Below are 26,839 nucleotides of genomic sequence, written 5' to 3' on the forward strand. Positions count from 1 at the left end.
GTGACGAAAGGAAATTTACTTTTGGGTGGTGAACACATAATGCAATATACATATGACATATTATTGAACCGTACATTTGAAACATATATGATTTTATTAACCAATGTCACCCCAATAATTAAAAATTAATTAAATATTTTTGAATATCTTCTTTAATATCACAGACACTTGTATGATGGTTGACTTCTACTTTCACTTTTATTAGGCCTTTGCTATTGCTATTTTGGTTATGTAATTATTGTGAGATATATGTCCATACAAAAATCACTTCTGACTTTCTAACCTTTTCCCTGTTAAAATTTAATTTCCTTAAACTGAAAAGAGATTATAAGAGTTTTAATATTTGTTTCATTAGAGTGAAATATTAAGAATTTTCAACAATAAATTATTCAGAAATTATTAATACTCTATAAAGTTATGTGAATGCAAATGGACTATTTAAAAGTAATGATGTCAACAATTTTACAATTGTTTCCAGATATGTTATATGAGTATTTTTTAGACAGAAAGCAGTCAGAATGAATTAACTTGAGTGTAATTATTAACTAATAGTTTTAGGAACAAAATAATTTAAGTAATATTTGCCTGAAGAGTGCCATTTGATAAGTCCTTCCATATTTTTTTATAATCAAAATTGATTCTGCTATAGAATATTTAGGGTCAGGAAAAAATTGAACTAATTCAAGTTTGTAGGATATGCACATAACTAACTAAAGCAGATACACAAAGATAAACTTCTGGATTTTTGACTATTACATTCACTTGCTATTTTCCCTGAAAATGTATGAGATTATTGAGAAGGAAAATTATATTATTTATTAAAAAACAAACATCTTTAATTAGATTTTAAGTACATAGTTTGAAAGAAGTTAGGGGTAACATAGACTAATTTAAAATTTTACCAAAACTACGTATGATTATCTTTAAAGACTTTAAAAGTACAAATGTTCTATAACATGTATCAGTATAACATGTTCAGTTATAACAGCCCTCAGAGCCATATATTTATTTTATTTAACTCAAATTTATATAGTAATAATTTAAATCTCTATTCAAAATTTAAATAGCAACATAAGATGATGATTTGGGTTTTTTTTTTTTTCAACAATTTCCTGAGCATCCACTATGTGCACCACATAAAATCTTTGTCTATAAACTTAAATCTGATTTAGAAGACACAATTAATGAAATTAAAAACTTAAAACAACCCAGGGTTGTAGGAAATCTAAAATGAGCAGAACTAATCTACAGTCTAGTGGTTTATAAAAGACAGAAAATGGTTTGTAATGATTAAGAAAGGTTTCAAAACTGAAGTGAGTTTGAGCTTCATTTTATAGGATAATCTGAAGTAAGTGGAGAGATTAAAAAATGCCACGTAGTGAAGGGTCAAAAAAGCTACCTCTATAAAATTAATTCAAGACTAGAGTGAGAGATCATGTTGATCTTTTATTTTCTGTAAACATAATAAACAGTATCTACCCAATTTTCTCTCCTCTTCTGTGAGTATTTCCAATTCTTTCTGATACATCTACACATTGAGTCTTTTTCACCTTGCAGCTCTCTAAGTCCCAGGGCCTGTGATTTTCCACCCAGTTAGCTAAGCCATCTATCCTTTGACAAGAACTGCAAGAGTGGAGAACGAAGAAGTCGATATCAGCTTTGATTTCCAAACAGCACTTTTAAATAAAGCATGGCAGAATGGATAGCCTTGAATGCTAGGATTTTAGCATCAAAATCCAGGCACTTGAAAGTAAGGAATATTTTCATAAGAAATGTCTTTTTAAATATATCAATAACTAAGTGCTCAGATTGAAGAAAGAGCTTATAACAAGTGATTCATAGTAAAAGAAAAGTACACCTGCTCTAAGAATAGTTTCAAATTCTGTAAAAAACAGAAGAATGCAACTAGCTGTTGGAAAGAATGAAACAGAAGATTGTCAAGTATCTCTTAGAGGGTTACCTTCTTCTTCCTTGTGTTGAAATTCTAGACAGGACCCAGAAGGCACCCAGCCAGCCTGCCTTACCATCCCTACCATCATAATCTCTACTACTGCCACCACCACTGAAAGATTCCAGCAGCAAACAGATTTTGTCTTTGTTCCTCACCTATAAGCAAAAGAGCCCCAGAACGCCCAATTACGGTAGGGGACAAGGATGAAGATGTCCAGCTGGCTGAAGTCAACCTAAGTTGTGCTCCCCACCGCTGCCAAGTCCTCGCAGTCTCCACTGCAATGTGGAAAAGATTTAGAGAGTGCTCCTATAATTCCTTTATTATGATGCAGATCTTAGGAGAATAAATTGTCAGTGAACCACCTTGGCGGGGGTAAGTGGGTGTTGAAGATAACTAAAGATTCAACTAGGAAAACCAGGAGCACAGGTAAGGAGGGTAACACCACCAGCCAGGTCACGAGGGAGGAAATGCTAATCCTCTGAGCACAACCAAAGCCAACGCGCACTGGGGTGGGGCCTTCTCCAGTAGTGTGGGAACCACTGGGCTATGACCACTCTTTGGAATTAGACCATATGAAATGCCAGGTTGGAGGAGGTCATCAGAGGAAATGACCACCAGCTGACCTGCAGCTGGACCTGGGCAATCAGAAACTCCTCACCTCTCTCCTGTCTTCAGAATGTATGATCTGATCACCTTCCCATGGTTTTCCATTTTCAAGGACAAAGCGTTGAGAGAGTATGATATTATTGAGTGCATCCAGATAGTATATGTGATTAACCACAGTTAAGCTCTCTATATAAACTTTTAAGATTCTGGCGGGCGGGTGAAGAGATCTACTGGTCTTATGGCTGCCTGAGACCAGCCTTGTATGTAAGTTCCCTTGTTTATTAAACCTACTACCTACCAATCTAGAGCGCCCTACCTCTTTCTTCAGTCTCTCCTTGCCCACCATGTAGGGGGGCAAGTTTGGACCAGTTTGTGATCCAACAGCAAGTAGTACAGGTACTGCCCAAAGTCCAGGTGGAGCAAAGAGTTACATTTGAGCTGATGATGAAGAAGACTGGAGAAAAAGCAAACAAGGACAGTAGGCTTCCACCTAAACCCAGAGAGGAGTCTGAGCAGGATTACTGAAAGAGGAGGGAAGTCCTTGAAAGCAGAGGACAGCCCTGTAAAAAGGACTGGAATTTGCACAAGATTCTGGTGTTAGATAGTTCTGAGTTGGCCAAGTAACAAACTGAGTAATTACTCTCAATTCTTCATTCTGCCTCAGCTATGGAGTCATCCACCATGATGATAAACCACTAACTAAGAGGAGCAGAGAGCCCAGATACCATAAAGGCCCAAACTGCCAAACTTAGCAGCTGCCACCTGCCTGTGGCTAAGTGTGGAAAAACTAAATAGAATGTAATAAATGACACAATGATAACATAGCTTCCAAAAACTAATAACTATCTCAAAATAAACATTCTGACATCTTACCAGAGCATTGTTTTCATAAAGCCAAATTCTCTTTGGAAGCCTTCCAAAGAAGCTTGGTTAATAAATTAGATGATTGAATAAATAAATTATGGTTCATATACACAATGGAATATTATTCTGCCATTAAGAAAAATGAAATCCTACCATTTTCAATGACATGGATGGACCATGTGATTTCATTTACATGCAGAATCTAAGGAACAAAAAGAACAAACTAATTAGAAACAGATTCACAAATATAGTGGAAAATTTGGTGATGGATAAAGGGGAGGGATTTGGGGGGCTGGGATAATGGGGTGAAGAATTAAAGAGGTACAAATTAGTAGTTGATAGATGGTCACGGGGATGGGGAGCATGACAGAGGAAATACAGTTAGCATTAATATGATGGTAGGTGGAGGCCAGGGGAGGAAGGGAGCAATTGGGAGGTAACCGTTTTACGTACTATATAGATGTCTAACCAATATACTGTATACTTGAAACTATTTAAGTAAATTTTTTTAAATTAGTAAAGAAAATCAAATGAAAAAAATCATGTAATTATAACTTGCCTTACAGTAATACTAATGATGATAGCTAACATTAATTGAACACTTACTTTGGGAGCAGTACTATTACTATCCCCATTATATAGATGAGAATATTAAGGAATAGAAAAGTGTATCATTTGTTCAAGAGAGCAAGTGGGTGGGCCGGATTTGAATTCCGATCTGCCAAATTTTAGACTCTGCACTCTTAACCATTACAGAGCCTCTGGCATGGAACAATACTTTGAAGGGTCAAAGTGTTTGCATGCTCACAAATAAAAATAAAAAATTTTTATTTTTTAAAGAGTTATGAAAAATTCTTCTTTGAAGCTAAAGGGAATGTAAATATATTTAGAGTTTTAATTTATAAGTATAGATCTGGGCTTCACTGAGTGTGAAACAATGTTAGAAATAAAACACAGAAGTTGAATTACTTGCTGAAGATATCAATTAGGCTACAGAACCCAAATTTATTCACAGGAAACCACTACCAACTTGTGCATAAGAAATAGTTTTGCCCTGGTACTAAGCAGCCATTAGCTTTCATGCCTGGGACTGCCATGTGCTGGCACAAATCCACTTAGTATCCAACCATCCAGCCAGAACACTTCAACAAACAGCCACGTGATGTGCATTTTGAACACTTTAGAAACAATATTGACTGGTGTCACCAAACCATAGGGACTAAAAGAAAATCAAAGAAACCTTTAAAACTGGGACCATTCAATGTCATTTACTGGAAAAAGGAAAGCTCCTCTCAAATTACTTTTATTTCCATAAAACCATAAACTAGTCAATAATAAAGTTAACAGAAAATACCTAATTTGAACACTATTACTTTGCTGCAAATAAGTGAACTTGACTCCCTTGAATACCTGCAAATCTGGAAATACTTTCTATGAAAATTATCAACATATCTCACAAAAGCTCTTTACACAAACGAATTTGTTCTCTGTCATCAGAAATAGAAGCAGATTATCTATTTAGTGATCCTCAAAAAGGACATGGCAATCAACCACTGAGATACAAGAGAACTTTGTATCTATGATTTTATGATTCAATCCTTATTGTGGTTTTGCAAATATGTTAAATAATTTGTTCAGCAGCTTCGAAACAATAAATGTTAAAAGTTGTGCAATGTGATCTAAAGGAGAGTATAACACTGTTAGCAGCCTTCAACTTTTCAATTACAAATTGGGGGGAATGAAAACGAAGAATTCAAGCCTGCACATGCATTTCAATCACAGCTCCTAAGCTGGAAGCGAAGCATCCATGTTCCAAATGCTGATTTTATCTACATTCATGAAATATGTTTTGATGGAAAACAACATAAATTATGAATGCTTATGTACTGGGAGTTTCTTTGAAAAAAATAAGGTGGGAGAGCTGTTTAGCTGTTCATTTTGTGCAACGAAAAGACAACAGATATTGTTTTGCAGTCTTGAGAAATTAAACACTAATTAGTCTTCAGTTATACAAAGTGTGAATAGTAAGTACAATGTTTTATCATGACGTGCATTTTCTTCTTAGAGTAAAAGAGCAGCAAAAAAACAAGTCATTTAAAATAGTTATGAATTTCAGCACTAATGAAACAAATACAGCAAACATTCTGACACAACATGAAATGATGGAATGACTTCCCAAAGTTTTTATATACATATGCACGCGCGCGCGCGCACGCACACACACACACACACACATTTACATATTTGGCCATTCAAAAAAGAACAGTGTCGGTAAGAGTTCCTGGCATGGGGGAAAAAAAAAAACAGAATGGCTATCTAAGAAACAGTAATTACAGAGTAAGCTCATAGTTTTACACCCTAAGCACCTCAGTCTCCATCCTGCCTTTTAATGCACTACGTGGTCTCAGGATGAAATCATCTAGAGGTCAGGAACTAGTGTAGTTCACATCTTAGTCAAGGCATGCATTCGATTAGAATCCTGATTATGAGTCTACTAATTTCAATATTTAACCTATCTCAGCAGTGAATTTCAAATCAATATTCCTCATTTTCATTTCTATGTCTCCCTCTAAAGAAGATCTGGTCTTCATCTCTATTTTTTATTCAGCTCTTCCAGAAATCAGATGAATATTTTTCTAGGTCTCCTTAAATTTGAGAATATTATTTTCCTGTCTAGTTTGGGGAAGAAAAAAAAAACAATTACATATATTTCCTTTAAAAAATTAGCTCCTTATTTTGTAAACTTCTAGAGGGCTAGTCATGTTTATGAAGTTCATTTTATTCCTTAACTTTTACCCTACCCCTGTCACATTTTAACCACAGTCCTCACACACGGTATAGTGGGAGGCACTCAAGCCTTCAAACTCAAAATAAGCCTTCATTCAAATCACACTGTGGACAGTTCATAGCTATGTGACCTCAGGTAAATTGCTCTACCTCTCCATCCCTTAATGTCCTTATTTATAAATTTTTAAAAGATAGTGAAAGGTATGTAAATATAGATATTAAATGAGATCGAGCATAATAGTTTAGATTTCCAGGACATAGCATTTTCACTAAGGAAGCTAATATCCTTACCTACCATATTCTTAAACCAAATGATAGTAAAATTGTGCATGATGTTAATAGTTTCCTTTTATAGGGACTGGACAGGAAAAAGATGACTCATTTCCAGCCAGCCTGGAGTTACAATCCCACTTTTGCCACTGACCAGCTTCGCGAGTCTGGCAAGTCAAACTCTTCAATATTTCTTTGTATCCCCTTCTACAAAACAGAATCAAACCCATAAGGAAGCTTGAAGGATTAAATTAAATCACATATACAAAGCATCCAAACATGGTATATTGTTAAGTGCTTAATAAATACTGACTATTGATATCGTTTACATTCTTTGTCAAAAAGGGCCCATTCGACATCCCTGCAACAGCCACATTTGACTACTTACCACGCACTATTTCCCCTCCCTCATTGTTTCTTTCTAAATGGACAATGAATTTGATTGGCCAGTCACATGCCTGAAGGGAGGCTGATCTGCCCCTCCGTAACTGCTTGGATTTGATTAGTCAAGGGAAATCATGGTAATGCCATCCTCACCAGGGATTGGTTTAGGGGAGTTCATATGAAGCAATTCTAGCCAATGAGAATTGAGGGAAAGTCTGCTAAATGTCATTTGGAATTTTTTTCCTTTATTATTAAAATAAGTCCAGAAAAGGAAAAATTTATTTATTTCTTAACTTCAGATTTTATTACATAGTATTTTATAGATAAAACTGCTGCAGCCACATTTCTTCCATTAAGGGGGGGGAAGCCAAAACTAAGGAGAAACATGAACCCCAAACCTGCCTTTAGATTCCTTTTTTCATGCTATAATAGATTTTTATTTTTAAGCCATTTTGAATACGTTCTTCTCTTATTTGACCCTAAAAGCATACTAAACTGATGGAATTTCATGTGAAAGTATTCAGAAAGTCAACCACAATTGATGATTTACTGAATTATTAATAATTACAGTGTTTCACAATGAGAAGCCATTTAAAAGTTTATATTTAAATATTAATGTTATATAGCCTTTAATGAATTATACTAACCTGAACAATCAAACTACCCCACCTTGCAACCACTCTGAGCCCAATGTCTCTAAATTCTGTTAGTTCTCCATGCTCATTAATCTTCTGGATCACTGAAAGACTTACTCATTCACTAATTTAAATGGTACTCAAACACCTAGAGTTTGGCTATTCAAAAGAAATGGCCCGAAAGAATGATAGAAATCTGAAATCAGAGCTACTCCCAATGCTTTCTTTCTTCAGCAGCTCCTTGCTACTTCAAAGGAACCATGTTTTAGTGAAATGAGTAAAGTTTTAGAATCAAATATTAACTGAATTTGCATGTCGAGCCCATTACTTATTATATGCTATTTAACTTTTATGAAATTCAGTTTCCTCATCTGTAACGTAATGCTTCAGGACTCCTATGTATGTAGTGAATATAAAAATGAGGTCACCTATATGCATGCACCCTGCAGGGTAACTGATAGATTTTCATCTGACAAAGATTCTCTTCTTCACCAAACTCTAGTCAGGCTCTGCTGAGTCCTATTCTCAATGAAACCTCAACCTGGTCTACCAAGATTTGAACAAAACAGTAGAGTAATTTTTTAACAGCTCAAGGATGCATCTCTAGAATGATGCTAACCCCCCTAGGAGTGCTTGACTGAAAAACCTCAAGGCTGCAAAATAACTTATTGTTTGTTCCAGCCATCACCTGAGGTCAGGGCCTCGGCTTCCCAGCCTCTGTGGGGGAACACAAGCCAGACTCTAATAAGCGCCAGTGAACAAACCCAGATGGGTTTATCATGAACCAACCAATCCCATTTTCGCTTTTCACAATTTTTCACTTCTCTGACTCTACTGAGCTTCCACTCACTCAGCTCCCTATTTCCTCATTCTCCTTTTAAAAGTCTAGTCACCTCTGTACGAATCAAAGTTTTAAGTTCACATTGTATATTCCTGTTTAAAATCTGTTCTTACCACTTTAAGTAGTGTCTGGCTTTGTTGATCTTTGACACTCCTGACAGTCAATTAATTCATCAAATACTTGCAGACACTGCTCATGGAGGAAACAAGGTTGCCTGTCACCACCCTTCTGTTCTGTTGGGCATCTCCGTCTCCCCTTGAACATGCCAGACTTTATTTTACTGCCTGCATTGAGCCACCAACCACGTCCCCATTCCTTTTTAGCTGATGAATTATCCTCCTTGAAACAACAGAGCGTGATCTTTACTTAGCATTTCCTTTCTCAGTTTTAGCTCCCTGCGTTCATTTCTGCTCAGTGATAAGAATGTGTTTCAGTCAAATTAGCCCTGTTTGGAGTCACAATTAGTAAAAGCTACTTCCCTTCTAAGGACCTCTCTTCTGTCATACGTCCACAGCCACATACATCATCTGAGATATGGAGACTTGTAAATGAGGTATGGGAGTGAAAGGCAGCCAAACGGGAAAGGACAAGTGAAAGGTAACTAATAAATAAGTCCTCTTCTCCACCATAGTCAAGAAGTTTAATCCTCTGATTTTCCTAGCAATAATAAATACATTCTGGTTAAATAAGGCACCATTCACCGAACTCAGTAGAAATGCACAGTGTTGAAAGGAGGCTATTTTTTTAATAAAGTGTTTCATTACAATAGAAATGGAACAGGCACTTGAAAGAGAAATACATTAGCAACTTAGGGTATTGCATAATTGCTCAAAATTCTAAACTAATTGCTATATTAATATCATGAGAATATTAAACTTGACTATTTCATGTCAAATATGGCTGTGGAAGTCTTCAGTATAGAATAGATGATGGCAAATAATTAATAACCTATGCTGAGTTTTATTTCTAAATTGCAGACCACAAAGGTAAAATGCATTAGCATGGGGCTTTTGAGTGGGCTCTGGGGAAAAAAAAAAAAATGACTCATGTAGATAATCAATTAAAGTGATTATAAATCATGTGAAATTTGAGGGGGGGAAATGAAAGTTAAAATGGATAAATTGGAAGCAGTAGTCATATCTTTAATTGCAAACTGTGTTTCAAGTTAAAAGTGGCATACACAGTAATGGTAACATTAGTGGATAAATGGCAGGCCGACAAATAAATAGATGATAAAGATATTCTGGATTATCTGAAAATGTACTCTGTCTAATTAAATGCTTTTATCACTAAAGTCAGATCTAGAGAATATTATAAAATCATAACAAAATATGGCTATCAGAAAAGAGAGAATGCATTTGGTTAAGCTGAATTTCATTTTTTTTTTTTTTAAAAAAAGGACAAGACAAAATCCAAGTATCAATGGGGGAGAACCCCTCTCCTTTTACTTGTCTTGCTATACATACAATTTAGAATTGGCTTCCAATAATTCTTGATTGAATAATCAACTTTTAATTAACTTCAGAGGATTACCTTGATTTTTGAGGACTTTAAATACTTATTCTATTGACATATCAAATATTTATTATTGACAATATCTAATCTGTTTAATTATATCTCCATCATTATATCTCCCTCGTTTATTTCTTTCTATACATTCAAGATTTTGAAACCTCAGCGGTATAACCATCTCCTATGCCTCAGTTAAGGTTTCAAAGAACAGATCTTATAGCAAGATTTAAAAGTTTGTTTTACTACTAGTCTAATCAATTTTCAATATAAGAGAGAGAAGGCAGGTCATCTTTGCTGTCCCTCCTGAGTTATAATCACTGTGACTTGATTATTTTATAAATATATTTATTGAAGGCCTATCCCATCCACACCAGTGATATAAATGAAATGTTTAAAATAAATACCCAGACCAATATATAGTATATTCCAACCAACCAAATAATTATCCAAAGTTTAATAAATATATATTTTAAACAGTCAGCCATTTCGCTTTTCTTCCACTGGGTAATGAGATATTCCTTTAGAATATATCTACTAAAGATCTACTATCTTCCAGTAATACATATTAGAATTTATAGCGAATTCTCTAATCAAGTACAGTCTATTTAATGGGAAGCCAGATTGAAAAGTCATTCTTGTGCTCATGGAGTTTACATGAAGGTCACAGTGGAGCACAGTAAAGTTTGACATGCAGAATTCAGGTACATTTATTACCATCTTAGACTGGACCTCCAATGCCTTGCACGTTGACTAGTATATAGTAGGCAATTAATGAACATTTGTTGAAAGAAATACAGATGTCTTCAGGATGAGATGCTTAAGCTGAGTCTTGAAGAAAGATAACAGCAATTGTCCAGGCAAGGAAAGGCAGGAAAAGTGTAAAATATATGAGCTGTATAGACACAGGGTCCAAGTCTAGGAATTCCAAGAATGGTACAAGAGTGTTTGGTGTGTACAGCAACGAGCATAAAGCTGAGAAAACAGGATTATGCAAATGAATAAAATGCAAACGTCTTAACAATTCTAAGTCCAGAACTACCAAATAATTCAAATAAAAGGTAGACCTCTAATTAAAATTAACAGCGTGTGTCCGTAAACACAGTTCAAAGGTAACTTTGAAGGGCACAATGGCATAAAGTATGTATTGTACTACAAAATTAATTTTGAGAACTCTTCCACAGATATGAGTGAAATATTATTGAGGTTAAAGCAGAGACATTACAATAGGAAAAAATACTGTATCTAATCCTACCATTTTTTGTGTCTTTCTTCTTGGGTAAGTTATTTCACTACTTCGAAGTTTGTTTTCCTCTTGTCTAAATCAAGAATAGCATCTACTTTTCATGATAATTGTACAACTCCAATTATAAGTTTTTTATGTAAGTAAAAAAAAATTTTAATGAAAAAGCAGATAAATGGCATTGATCTGACACTAAGTATATGGCATACACTTCATGTTATATTTTAATCTTCACATAATCAATGGTTAGCATTTCCTTTCATAGATGACACAAAGTTATCACTATGATATAAATATGCGACTGCTCTGGTCAGACAATATGGTCAATATTTGTGATTGGTAGGCAATAATATTCAGAGAGGAATCAAGGAGGGCAACAAGTATAAAAATAACCAGAAAGGGTAGTATTACAGTTACTAGAAAACTGGTTGGGAATAGACGAGTTACAATAATAGAAAAACTCCACAAACCCTCTCATACATAGAACAAAGTACAAGTGTAATCACCTACTCTCTTCTACTATAATAATGGTCTTAGCCATATTACATTGGTTTATTTTATAAGTAGTGGCATGTGTTTCTGTTCTATCACCATATTTGCATCCCTGAAAATGCTGATGTGTGAAAAACTATGCAGTAAAATATATCCTGGCTGATGGGAAAAGACAAGATTAGAGGTCAGAACATTCAAAATCTACAAAAATGTGTAACCAAGCACTAACAATAACCATAAAAATCTTAATTAAAATACTAGCATAGTTAATCTCTACTGGTATTTATCCCTAGCTTCTGCATTTTCTCTCAAAATGCAAGTCCTGAAGGGCATTCACTTTAAAATGAAAACTATGATCCAGGGTGTAGCTTTTAAAAAATAAAAAATAAATAAAACAAATAAACAAACACATCATTTTAACACAGAACAAAATGACTTCCCAGTTTCTTCAGCTGCACTCTAAACATTGCCAGATACATAATATAGTAGAAATCAAGATGGTTCTTAAAGCCTTTAAACAAACTAATATTTGCACTAAGAAAAGGCACTTGAGTTGATTTTCCATATATTTCTTAACACCTTCATAGATTGCTCAGGCTTTTTCTTTAATTGTGAGAAAGCTTGCTCTTGATCACTTAAAAATAAATGAGCTGAAGAAATTATATATGTATACAATTCCTGCATCATTCCTCTATTTGCCAAGAGTGTATGAGATAATTATACATCAACGAAACACATCCTGAAGCAGAAAATACTGAATTATGCCTTAAATGCATTTGGTATTCTTTGGCTATAAATGTGGGTGTTGGCAACAAAACATACTTAATAGCTCTAAGCAAATCTGACTACTCAATCACAAAACAGCATATATCAAATGTGATTTTATAAGGATTAAATGAGATGAATGAAAATGCTTAGCACTGCTCCCAAATATAGAGTAGGCTTCAAAAATATTAGTTCCCTTGGATAGCAATAGAAAAATCTTCAAGTCTACATATTCACTATCAAGGTTCTCTTTTTTTGTTGTTTTGTTTTAGTTTAGTTTTTCAGGGGGAGAGGGGTGGTTCTTCTTTATTGTATCATGCTTTTTTGTTTGTTTGTTTCCCCAGAAAAAAAGAAAAAAAATCACTATGGATAAGCAGAGAAAATTAATGAGGCATATATAATAAAACAAAGTAGACCTACATGCTTTTTAGATTTTACCCAAAATTCCAGACACACTAAATAATTTGAGAGTACAAATGATGATGGAAGAAAGAGAAGTTAATAAAAGTGGAGAAAGATCCTGAAGAAATGATAAAGATCAATAGTCTGCCTTTCCAAATTTATTGAGGACATTTCTATTTAGATGTTCCATGGATACCCCAAACTCCACATATCATTTTAGAAAATTACAGACAAGCCAAAACAAAAAACAAAAAACAAAAAAACAGGACTTGCCTAGAACAAGTGGTTTTCTTTATTTCCATATTTCTATTAAGATATAACCATTCTTCCTGTCAAATAGGCTTAAATCTTTGGTCACCACCTTCCTCTCAATTTCCCAAATCAAATGTGTTATTAAGATCCATTAATTCTGCTAGAGAAACATGTGTCATGCTCGCTCACCCTTTTTCATTTCCCACTGGTCCACCATCATGTGGCCTGTATACTTCAAAACAAAACAAAATCGCAGTCATGTTATTTTCCTGCCCAAACAATGGCTCCCGAAGACCTACACAAAAGCTGCAAACTGGGCGTGGCCTCAATGCCTCCTGCCTCCTGGTCCCACCGGTGTTTCCATAACTGAATCCAGCAACTCGCCTTTCCAAATCTTAATTAAATTGAACAGCTGCCTCCTTTCCTACAACTTCTTCATCTGTGTTTTTTTTTTTTTTCCTCCTTTTATATTTCCTCCATTTACTCTTACCATGTTGAAGCCCCAACAGCTTCGATGAGTGGCAGGTGGTATCCTCGCTAACGGTCAAGTCTTTGCACATGTCCTGAGTTCAAATCTTTGTTTCCTTGCTGTGCAAGCTTAGTTATTTAAATTTTCTATGCTCTATAGCCTTCAAGTGTAAAAAGGGAATAATAATGTGATAATAAGCAGAAGATTGTACATATTAGGCTGGTTAATAACAAATACTTGGAGCCTGTCAGTACACACTCAACAAATTTTAGCGTTTTCTAAGTACTGAATTCCTAAGGACTTACTTAGACCATTTACTTTTAATTGATTATATGATATCTTTTGTCATTTTGCAACGTTTGGTTGAATAGTTTATTGATCTCTCATCTGCTTATTTGGCTTTTTTAAAATTTATATTTTTCTCTTCTCAACTATCAGTATTGAATCCCATACACTACCCCTTCCCTTCACATGTAAATTTTCAAACAAATATTAAGTCCATTAAAAAATAGGCACTGAACTATGTGTGAGAATATTGAATCCTAATTCCAGATAACTACTTACTAAAATTGATATAAGCGAATCAGATAATTCCTCTGTACTTCAATTTCTTTACTCAGAAAATAAAGTTAGTGGTCCCTTAGATTCCTGATGGTCATTAATTTATAAAGTAGTTAAAAGCACTTTCAAAAAGTGGCCTGTATGGTTATAAAATGATGGCATTACATTCATTGTAAGGGCTGAACAAGTATTTATTCATTGATTTACTGACAAAATGGCACAGAACTCAAGTATTATCATTACTTTGAGCTGAAGAAATGTTAGATTAATTATTAATTAATACAAAAGGTTTGTGTTCAGAGAACTGAATTATGAGTTTAGAGACCAGAGATCTAGTAACTAACGCCTTTATTTTTCTATTATACTTTTAGTAATTCACTTACCCTAAATATGTGCCCACCTTAAATTTCTCAGTGACTAATACCAGTCTGGTGTTGGCCCACGGAAGGGATTCATGATACGAAAAGAAACCTCTTCCTCAAGACCCTTTACTGGCATCTGCTGGAAAATTGTGAAAGTAAATATGTATCCTGAAAGTAAATATGACTATGAGTGGTGCCCCCTGGAGTTGTTCACGCAACCTATACAAACATTTTTTAGAAATGCTGCCTAATAAGGTGTCTGAGGCACCACAGACACTTAATAAATGTTTGATGAATGTGTAAGTAATGAGTGAGCCAAGTTTATCAATAAATTAGATCATCTCTGTCTCACTAATATGTTTTTCTAATCACACAGGGGCTTATGATGATTTTTTTTAAATTGAATAAATTAGATGTTTCTAAAGCACAGACAGATTTAACTTTATAAATATTACACCAAAAATATAAGCAATGTCTGGCATAGCAGGGTTGACATTTTACAAGATGGCTACACATATCGCAATTGCTCCACATGGCCGTAAAGCCAGATATATTCATATCAGATTTTCAAATAATCAAATAACAGTTATGAGAGTTTAAATTGCATCTTCAAAGTCAAGAAACTTTTAGTGGTCTAGATCTTCTGATTTCAACTCCAATGTTCTTTCCCCTTCTCTACTGAGCCAAGAAAACTTTCTTCAATTGACCTGAAATTTTCCAAACTCTCATCATCAGTCTTCAAATTCTCCATCCTCTCTCAATTATTGTTAGTAGCACGAGGGAATAAGAGGAACTAGAAGGTACACTGATATAGCTATTTGGTATCAGCACTATTGTTATAATTATAAATACTTAAAAGTTATTAAAATATTTAAAAGAGTTCCATATAGAAGCACTTTTATTTGCTGAACAATTAAAGATAGCTTGGCTCTATGAAGCTCCGGAAAATTACATTTAATAAAAGCATAAAAGCACTGGTTGCATCTTAAAGTGCTCTCGTATCAGATAATTTGGAAAATTAAAACTAATTTATAATCTTTTAAACAGGCCTGTCTTCAACATAATTGTGATAGTATTAAGAGCACAAGGAATTTAGAATCTAGGTCAATAAAACTTGAAAAACAATGATATTCTCTTTATAAGAATATTAAAATTATAAATTTTGCATACAACAACACCCAGAGGATTAATTTTATTTTGGACCCAAATAACAAAAGTAATTCAGACGCCCTCTACCACTTATCGAGCACTTTCTTCAAGATCTTGAAAGTTCACTATTATGAGAGATGACCCTGAAAACAGATAAATTAAAATCGTTTTCCAAATGTCAAAAGCCAATGAAAGCAGCAGGCCCAGTTCTAGGGCTCAGACTGACAGTCCTGGTTCCTTTTGCATGGCTCCCTCATGAGGAAACAGACAAAAACAAATTACACTCTTCAGCGTGGTTACCAGCCTCAGTCTCTGCAGGTCATTTCTCAGTCCCATTACAAACTAGTTCTATGTCTGAAAGAAAGCCATTTTATTTACTAAATTATATGAAGTTTGACTTTCTTCTTGTACTGAATGAGGTTCTTTTGTTCCACTAATTGCTTCTTTAATAGGATGTTACCCCTAGGAGAACATTAGCCCCCTGTGTCATTGAAAAGACTCATTGAACACCCGGGACCCACCAACCTCCCTTCTTGCTCACTGGGCTCCAATTCAGCATTAGAACTAAAGTGACCAAATGCTCTGCTTAACTCCTTTGACATAAAGCGTGGAAAGAAACCCTCTGGGTTATTCACTGACAATAAGGATATTAATTAACATTGCCCATCTTCTCTAAGTGCAAATGAATGTAGAGTTGATTCAATAGAAACTTAGCAAAAAGAGGCTGCCCTCAAAGAATTAGAGCAGGGTAAACAGAAAAAGATGTGAGAGAGGCTGTAACTATATAACACCCTCCACAGAATATAGGTTTGTGGAGAGCTTCCTGTAGCCATGACATCAGTAGATACCCACACACGTGTGTTTTATTTTTAGAAGATACACTTCTCTAATGAATGATGACTTATTAGTACTTTACCATAAAGAGTAAATGGAAGCAGTTGCCTGTAAACATAAATATAACTAATTAACTGGGCAACTCACCTCTTTACCCCTATGGTCTTGACTTAGGTAAGGGTTCTCTGACTATGTATCTATGGGTGAACCAGGTTGCAAGAGAGGTGAACAGCTCTGCTCTTACGTTATATTTTTGTACAGTATTGCTTCTATTGCATATATGTGAACATCCAGTAATAGCCATTTATTAATCATACTTGGGTAATTTTAAAAAGAAGAAGAAAATGATTTTAGAAATTCAAAAGGCTTCAGGGGAGCAACCTATACGTACTACAGTTTGGGAATCTGAATTTGCATAGATCTAAACAGCAAATGCACTGTGAATCACAGACTCGAGTTATCACTTGAAATTTATGACGACAGAGGCTATAACCAAGTTTTGAATACAAAGGAAAAATAATTGTAGAAGTTAGAGTTACAGAACGTCCTTTCCACTGACATTAAGTTCACATGACAATTGAATTGACACTTGACAATTAAATCCCAACCTTCATTAGGTATTAATCTTGCAGTGGAAATGAGAGGCTTTTTAAAGAAATATTTCTGATACAATGAAAAAGGCTCTCACTACAGTAGAACAATAATGCTGTGTTGAAAGTTAGAAATAGAACTATTAGGCTGTGTTAGCTAATTATGATATTAGCATCCACTTAAGTTAGTCAGTTTTTCACTTCTGTCATTTTCTCCTATTCATATGCTGCAGTTCAAAACGTTTTGACTACTTAAAAGCAAATACATCATCGTTGCCTTTCCCGAGTCTAACTGCATACCACTTTCCAAAGCAATAGCTTCAATCATGCTTCATAAAATCCCCTGCAAGTATATTGTTGGAAACATAAATCAGCAAGCTAGAATCTAGTATTTCTAAGGCAAGCTTAGGGATTACTGACTGGAGGCTTTTCTATGCCCCCCTTTGTAAGAGAACAAACAAAATTATGACTTACACTAGATCCATTAAAAAAAAAAAAAAAAAACTGCTGCCAGTGGTGTATCTGATACTTGCTGCTACATCCTTAATTGGAGAACAAAACCCTAGCATAGAGGAATTGGACTCCCGGATCAGCCTTGCTGTTTCTAAGCATCTATGACTTCATTAGGACACACGGCACAGAAGTACTACATGTTTCGTTTCACAAAAGCTAGGTCTCTCTGATGTGCACCTATGCCTCTATGAGTGTCACGCATTTTTAAATTGTACTGGATAGAGAGATCTTTAAAACGATTCTCTCCGCCTTCCCCGTTTTATTACAGTTGAATATGGGCTCCCCTTCAGGCTGGCTTTAGTCTTAGAGCTCTTCTTTATTATGACCCTGCATTCAAAATTATAAATTAGGTGAATCACAATTTCAGATCTATGTTACATATATAGAACCAAATTATAAGTGTGTGTATACTGATTTGAACATTCCTAGATTTCCACTGTATCCCCCAAATTCCAACACACTTAATGTCTACAATGGTAAATTCACTGACTCCACAACTGAGACATTTTCTATTCTCCAAACCAGTGACAATGAAATCATAAGTCTGCATAAACTTGCTTCTTATTATGCCCCATCTTGCTCCATGCTATCTACACTTGGTTAATGGCAGTGGGATTTTAACTGCGATTTTCAGAGACTGCTTCTTAGTATTCAGAAATACCTGTCTATATTATAAATGAACAGCTAAACATAATCGGCAGCTCTCCAAAAATAAAAGCAGCATATCTATAGGGCATAAAGTATATGCTGATTTTTGCTATAACAGTGATTGAATTAACCGATTGAGCTAATATTAGCTTCAGATGGACATATCTGCAATTACGCTATGACTGAAATTTTGCATACTCTATATCAAGGGAAAATGAACAGCATCTTACCAAGACACTTTACAAACTATAGCAACATCCAGTGTTTGCATTCTGAACATAAAATCTGCATCCAATCGTGTTTCATCAGCCACTAACATTATAGCTTTAGGGAGGAGAAGGGCAGAGAAAGGAAGGTTTCATATCCAAAATGTCAAGCCCTGCTAAAGAATGATAGAAGGACCCAGTGAGTGTGGAAGAGCAGAAACAACGATTTCTAGGCTTAAAATGGAGTTCTACCACCCCCTGCTGGACCAAATGAGCAACGCAGAAAAAGCTTTAAAAAAAAAATGCCTAGAATTGAATATAGTGGAGATATTCTAACTTGTCTAATTTTTCCTCCAAAAACAATTTCATGCTATACTAATAATATAACATTCTCTGCAATTACTACACATCGCTAAATCACTGCTATTTTTTTTCTTTACACGTTTCCACCAATGCATGTTTTAGCCTTTTGATTCCCCAATTAAATGTCCAAACTTGTCTAGATAGTTGAAAATGCCTCCATTTGTTATAAATATGTTTTATGTGAATGTGAACTATCTTAAAAAGCAAGATAAATTCACAACTATCACTATACAGATAAACACAGGTAGCTTCCACAAATTCTCAGGTTATTCTAGCATGCTATTTTCTTTTCTTAAGGGGTAAAAACACCCACTAGTTCTCCATAAGCTAAAAAATCATTACAGGTGTAATAACAATTTGATGTTATCAAAATTTTCAACCTTTATGTATTAACAAAGGGGTAGGTGAAAATGAATGACTGCAACACATCTCCAGTTTTTTCCATTTGCTTTCTTACAACATCCATGGCCCCTCTCTCCTCTCAGTTTTCAACAGGAATAAGCCATCATCGTTCACTTCCTATAAGGAATTGGGGTCTTGGGAAAGGGGGAAAAGAGAGTCTCTACGAACTGAATATCTTGCACACAACAGATATTTCACGAACGAGTTTAACGCCGATAGTTTTTGCTGCTTCTGTAAAACATCGCCGTTCCCTTTCCTTCCGCAACCTCAGATATTTAACTGTCAATACACACCAACATAGTCATCCAATTTTTGATCATGAAAACCAGAAAAAGCCAAGATCCCCCCAAAAAAGCAGTTTGCCTCAATCTCCTACTCACTGATGCCCATCTCCAATTCCATATTTTCTCTTATTTAATATGCAGATGCAATTTTTTGGCGGCCGCTAAAAGAGCGAAAAAAATAACAATATAACTTTACTTCTTTAATTTAAATCTTCCTGTACCTCCCTCTACCTTTCTGGGTTGGATGGAAGGGGGAGGGAAAGTAAATGCAATAAAGCACCACACTCCTACCTTGCCCGCTACTGACAAGCAACCCGAGCAGGTAGAAGGAGAGGAGGAGGCTCATGTTCAGGACGTGACACTGGTGGACACTTCCAAAGTTATTAAGTCCAGCCCTGGAGAGAGAACCTTCCGCTGCCACGGCCGTCTCAGCGAGAGCCGCCGCTACTCCCGGGGTGCCCCAGCCGCCCGCAGCCCGCGCGCTCCTCCTCGCAAAGTGACTGCAAGCTCCGCTCCTTGCCGCACTATATCCAGGAAGCGGCGGCGGCGGCGGCAGCAGCGGCCGCCGTGGCGGCGGCAGAGCCGGGCGGGGAGGGAGGCGGGGGCGGGGGCGCGGGGAGGGGCGGGGCGGCGCGGCCGAGGCGTATCCCTCCGCGCCGCACGGCGGCCGCTTTCGCGAGGCGCGCGGGCCCGGGATTCGTCCGCAGTCGAGCTCGGAGGCGCGGGTTCGGTTCCCAGCGCCTCCAGCTAGAGGGGCTGCCGCGACCTGGCCGGCAGGAGCACGCGTGCGAATGGCGGCCCAACGCTCTGCCCCACGGCCATCTGCGCGTTGCCCGACACCCCTGTGCGGATGGGGTGGGGGGGAAACTCGAGCTCTCGCACCGCCGCCGTCCCATTCGCGGAAATGGGCCACTTAAGCTGATGCTGATGCTGCAGGCGGCTGCCCGGCCCCGCGCTCCAAGCTCGCCCCGGCTTAGCCGAAGCGAGGGGCCAGGGAGCGGCCGGTTTATTCTGCAGCTCTCATTCCTCCAGGGGCGTGGAGGGCTGGCGAGAGAGGATTCTCGGCACCCCCAGCCCCTCCATCTCGCTCAGACCTTCAGCAGGCTGCCCCTTTCCCACGCTTTCCACTTTGCCGCGGCACTGGATGGGAGGGCTGCGTTTGGTGTGGGGCGGGGGAGCAGTTGTCCTCTAGTGTCTACACTGCCTGTCTCCTCCGGCTTTAAAGGGCAGGCGGGAAAAGGTGCAGGTGTTTCTTATCCAGGTCGACCCACTGCTGTTGAGAGCGGGTACCTTAAGGGAGAGAGATTGGGGAAAGGGCGAGATGTTGGAGGGATTGCGTTAAACTCGGCTATTGGCAAGAGCCGCGTCCTTGGAGAAATCCAGTCTTCCCTAGCCACACTCAGCGGGCTCTGCCCTAGGTCCCCAGCGCACATCACTGGCCATATCCCCGCGAGGGATGGTGTTACGAGGCGGGTCCTGGAACTGTACAAAGATGAGTTGCGCGGGGATCCCTTCCCAAGACACCCCCCTACACACACCTGCGTGTGTGCGCGCGCGTGTAATTGAAGTGATAGAGCCATCGCAAGAGTCCAGACCTAACTCCTCCCCGAAAGGTTAGGGCGTATCATTCTTTCTCCTGGAAAGGATAGGAAAAGATTTGTCAGTTTGATGTCAAACCTGCCGCAAGAACAAGCGGGAGGCAGAATCCCTGCACCAAGGGCCCTTCTCAGTCGGCTTGGGTCGGAGCCACAGCTGGAACTGACAATGGATCCTGTGGTCTGCACATTAGCTCTGGTTCCATAAAGTGCTCAACTGCCTCGCCCCAGCCCCAGGGAGGCCCTTAGTCGTCTTCTTATCCGTGAGGACACGGAAGTCGAGGGGAATAGAAATCTAGTAGAGCTCAGAATCCAGCTCGCATTCCCCCCAATACTCTCACACCCAGATTCTATGCCGAAATGGAGATATCATTGCTTATGGGAGAGCAAGGGGTAAGAGTGGCAATCAGCTGACATGGATAGGGAAAACTGTGCTCCCCTCTTTATAGAGAATAGTCCCTTACTGGGTATCTTGAAATGGGGTTATTGCGAAGAGCGGAGGGCAAAGGCAGCTCTCAACATACACCATGGCGGGACTCTAACCAATGGCCTCACAGCCTGAAAACCTTTTCGTTCCTCTTAATTTTATAGTACTATACTTAGGACTAAATATTAATAAGTTATCTTGCCAAGGCTCCCTCCCCACACCGTTTCTTCATTCTGGGAAGCAGTAACTGTACTTAAGTAAGCCCACAGTCAGCTCTTTTCAGGAAAAAGGTGGACACAATAAACTTATATAGATGTGAAAGATAAATAAATGGTTTATTTTCACCAGTTCTTTATTTCTCTAGGAAATCAAAAAATGCTACGCACACATCACAAAAGAAAGAAGAAATGATAGTACCTGTGCCAAATAGCCTTTTCCTCACAAAACCTGCATTTTTTCAATGTGACACCACAAATGGCCAAGTGCCTACCCCTCCCCCCCACACACACACACACTCCTGATAATCTTGATAATTGGATTCTCTTCATTATTGGAAGTTGAATTATTTTTTTTCTCAGGCAAAGTTTGAACTATGCCAGAGGAGAATTTGGTACGTTTTGAGGTATTTAGAGATTAAATCTTCTTAGAGTGGGGTGGAGGGAGGAGAGTGGGTAGCAGTGATCTTTCAGACATTAATGAGATTTTTGAGTGTAGGTTAGTATTATAAGACTGTGTATAAACTCCGTGTATGTGTATATGTGTGTGAGAGAAAGAGAGAGAGAGAGTGTGTGTGTGTGGGCACACATGCACCTGTGTGTATGGAAACATGAAAAGACAAAGCATTGGTACTCAGGTACATACAAAGGTGATACAGCTATGGATCCTGCCCTCAGTTTGTTAATAGCCTTGTTGACGAGATCAAGGAGGAACACAAAACTCGGTCATATAAATCAGGTTGTAAAAATGTCATAAGAAAAGTGAAAAGGAACTGCCATTGTGATCTGGGCGGGATCATTTCTGAATAGGAGATTAAGAAAAGCCTGAGGAAGCTTTGAAGAAAAGGAATAAATTAGACAGATAGAGGTGTGGGCAGGACAGTGAGGAGCTTAAGCAAAGCCTGGGAGTGTGAAAGCACACAGCTTGTGTGAGGAACAGAGAGAAGTCTAATTTGGAAAAAGTACAGAATGTAAAATAAAAAGGTTGGATGACATTGGAAAAGGGGTCTAGGACCATGTTATGCTAAAAAAGCTATATACAACCTCTCAGAATGTAAGTCCAGACATGTGGTAAAGGAGAGCCAGATGGTTGTCTCCATCCCCTGGTTTAAGGCCTGATTGTGACTCGTAAGTCCCCAGGAAGATCAATGGAGGCTCTCATGAGTTTTCTCCATAGTTAGCCTAAATTGGTGCTGCTGAGAGGTCTCAGTAGCAGGGTGGCACATACTCAGAAAGCCTTCCCACCCTTGCCAAAACCACTTCTTAGCCAAAGATAGAAGGGCCTCTCCAGAGCTTCTTCAGTAGCGCAGTCAATCCCCAATGCCACGATGAAGCAATAGACAGCCAGACAATTGTCTTGGTCAATTCCATTATGTAACAGATTGAGGGTGTGAGGACATGTAGAAAAATCGTCTTTGCCCGCTCCAAAGGCATGCTTCCCATTATGCAGTCGCTGAGTACTATTACTGAATGCATCAGATCTCTGAACATGACCAAGCCACGTGCTCTGCGTAGGGTATAAAAGGTATAGAAATGCATCATCCCTCCTGAATGTGACTCATACTTTACATTAAAGACAAATCATGAGTCTCCATCTACCCGAGGATGTGTTTCAGAGGCTTAGTTGGAACTTTAGTTATTTCATTTATAAAAGTAAGAGAAAGTTGAATAGAACTCAGAAATCTAGAAAGAGCTGACTAGGAGGAAATACCAACAGGACTGGATGCATAGTTTAATGAAAGCAGATAAATTTGTTTTAAAGGAATCAATAAAATGATCATGAAGGAGTAGCAGAGAGAGAGAGAGAGAGAACGATAAGGTGCATTATGTGGGGAAATTATGTTCTCAGAGATATTCTGCATTTTCCATCTGCAATCCGCGCATAGATCCTAGGCGTAAATGATGTGCTGTAGGCAGGATTTAAACATTATTTCTGTTTGTGTATTTCTTATTTTATTTTTGTTTAATCTCCCTTTTGACAGAATTCACACGTGCTAAGATTATACTGTTAGCAAATGGGACATTCTGTGAGTTCGTTTACATTTTTAAAATGTCACAAACCATTATACCTATTCATTTACTTGTCTAGAAAATTTTCTGTGTTGATTCTTTTATTACCACAAAAGAAGAAAAGTATTCACTGTATATTCTGGCAGATAGCCTAAAACGTCTACAAATAGGTGGTCCTACTACTGCCTCTACTTATTTATTAATGCCATATTTTCTAATAATCGTGTCTTTGAAAATAATTTCAACTTTCTTGATATAACACATTAGACGTTTTACTGGGCTCTTTCTGAGCATCTGACAGTAGCTACTTTAGTGGTAAATTTAGATTTTAACACCTTCCTTGTAAATGCTTTACTTTCTTAGCTGTTCTATTTGAAATTAAGAAATAGAAGAGAGAGATTTATGCTGCCAAGGCACCCTAATTGTCACAGATTCTTACTTTTTAATTCCTTTCAAGATACATGGGGTCATTTTCCTTCATGGCTACTTCATGTTCCCTCTGGGCAAATAACTGCTCACTTCGCTCTGAAATTATGCAATAACTGCCTATAATTTGCCACTTGCCAGAATAATATTTTCTTAACTCTAAGGAGTATTATATTTTTCTTCACCAGGACATCCCTGGCAAAGATAATAATGGACAGAACAGAAAATGTAACAAACCTATAGCACGTTGACAAAACAGTGATTGACATAACATTAAGAATATATTCAGGACAAAGTGAGACAGGAAAAAGGAATCAAGCAGTGGCTGGCAATGAACCTATTTGATATGACAAGGATCATGATGTGAAGTGCTGGTTGCCCAAATATTGATCACAGCACTCAGAAATCATATTTTTATCCATGGGTAGTATTGACCAAGGTGATGTCTGCACAAATCCTATCAAATGAAGGGCAGTTATTATATACTAGATAACAACAAATCCTTCATGTCTGGCAAGTGATCCCATACAAGTATAGGTTTGAGAGGAAACAGAATGTTAACTAAATGCACTTTTGCAGGATAAAATAATTGGTAATTAAATTTGAAAATCTCTTATTGCATAGAATCATTTGGTTCTTTACCTAATGGAATTATGTTTCTTTTGATTTCTGAGTGTGATAAGAAATTTGTTAGCAATAGACAAGCTGCTGGGAGCAGTGGGAATCCCCATTATATATCCACAAACCATTAATACCAACCTAATAATCAACCAGTACACACTATTCGAATGCACACATTTTATTTTAACATGAATTATCTAGGTTAAAAATACTTATATTTTATTTATGTGAGATGATCCTCACCCATTTTGATAAAAATAATACATTTCCCTCTTACTATTTTTAATCATTAGTCTTCATATTCAAATAATCACGAATTTAATACCTGTTACTGAATCTGTTTACCTTTTAAAACAAAGAAACTTGACACCTATTATGGAAGATATTGATCTGAAAATAGATAAATAGGTGGGCTATGTAAAAGGTAGTAAATTAGGGAAATGAAACTAAATATCTGCTCATATTATAAATTAATATTTACTATTCCCAAATTTTTTATTCTAGTAATAAGAAGTTATAAATAGCCATACCCTGTCAATCAGATAGACTCTACCTGTGAACATTTTGACACATTTTTCTCCAATCTTTTATATTTTTTCTTAATAAGTCTTCAGATAATACCATTTGGCATGTTTTACTTTGTTGCATATTGGAAATTAATATTTTACATTGTCATTAATGTTCACAAATATAAATTTAGTAATTTTGTTTGATTACTTGGACTGCACCCTAATACACTTAACAGTTTTTCTTCACAGACATTATTTTTCTATAATTTCTATTATTATTAATAACACTGCAATCCAAATATCTTTGTCCACAGAACTTTGAACATATTATCGATTTCATCCTTAGGCTAGTAATTGCTAAATAACTTAGTTAAAAAATATGCCCCTTTGCAGGTGCTGGATTCATATTGACTAAATTGTTCTTCAAGATGTATAATTTACCCTCTAATCAGGAAGACCTTAAAACACTTCACACATATTAACGGTGCCCGTTTATTTACTTTTACTTCATATTTTTTGTATGAATTTTCTGAGAGTTTCTGTTTTCTGGTTTCTTCCTTTAATCATCTTCAATTGAATTTTCAGACTCTAGAGGAATGTGTGTATTCATACCGTCAAACTTAAGGTGCACTAAAAGACTTCCGCTCCTTAATATCTGATGCCCTTTTAACCTTATTCTTCTGCTCTGGGATCCAGACATTCTCATTATACCTATTAGTATAAGATATTGAAAAACTCCTTATTGGTGACCAAATATTCTTTATTTCTCTAGTCCATGAGCATCAAACTATATCCACACAAATAAACAATAATCTGTGAATCCCAATGCATTTGCTACTAGGGCTATCTGAGGATGCCTGAGGAATGTTGGCATGTTTCAGACCTAAAACTGGCACTTGTTTTTTATCTCAACCTCATTTCTACTGTACTCCCTGGAGGTTATGTATTGCGGTTGTATAATGGCCATCCAAAGCTGTACTTTCTTCTGTATCACTTCACTTGAAGCCTAAAACACAGACACCTACCTTAATTCCTCAGAGCTCAAGCAGAAATGTTTAATAAAGCATACTGAAAGCTTGACAATAACCTAGACATAACAGAACATTAAAGGGAAACACACTTTGAATAATAGATACCACAGTATAGCCACTTTGGAAGACAGTTTGGTGGTTTTCTTATAAAACTAAAGATATTCTTACCATACTATCCAGCAATCACGCTCCTTGGTATTTACCCAAAGGAGCTGAAAATTGATGTTCACATAAAAAGCTTGCACACAGATGTTTATAGCAGATTTACTCGTAACTGCCAAAACTGGAAGCAACCAAAAGTCCTTCAGTAGGTGAATATGGTACATTCAGGCAATGGAATATTATCGAGCACTAAAAAGAAATGAGCTATCAAGCCATGAAGAAAAAAAAAAAAAATGGAAGAACTTTAAATTTATAGTACTATGTGAAAAAAGCCAATCTGAGAAAGATGCATATTGTATGATTCCAATGATATGACATTCTGAAAAAGGCAACATAGAGAAGATAAAAATATCATTGGTTGCCAGGGGTAAGGAAGGGAGCAAGATGAATAGGCTGGGAACAGATGATTTTTATGGTGGTGAAAATAATCTGTATGCTATTGTAATGATGGCTCTATGTCA

The 26,839-nt window shown here is 37.0% G+C and overlaps 1 protein-coding gene across 2 annotated transcripts in view; it reads right to left on the reverse strand.

Moving 5' to 3' along the window:
• Window positions 1-19,959, reverse strand: part of NCAM2 (neural cell adhesion molecule 2) — a 395,919-nt gene extending 375,960 nt beyond the window's left edge. The window contains exon 1 of one of the 2 annotated variants that reach the window (XM_036218500.1): window positions 19,674-19,955. In XM_036218500.1, coding sequence (XP_036074393.1) covers window positions 19,674-19,728 — 55 coding nt within the window. In that variant the 5' untranslated portion in view covers window positions 19,729-19,955. Of the gene's footprint in view, window positions 1-19,673 lie in introns of both variants that reach the window. The other variant, XM_036218501.1, reaches the window with a different exon arrangement.
• Window positions 19,960-26,839: the final 6,880 nt, after the last annotated feature.

Source organism: Rousettus aegyptiacus, unplaced genomic scaffold, assembly GCF_014176215.1.
Source record: "Rousettus aegyptiacus isolate mRouAeg1 unplaced genomic scaffold, mRouAeg1.p scaffold_m13_p_4, whole genome shotgun sequence".
Taxonomy (NCBI): domain Eukaryota; kingdom Metazoa; phylum Chordata; class Mammalia; order Chiroptera; family Pteropodidae; genus Rousettus; species Rousettus aegyptiacus.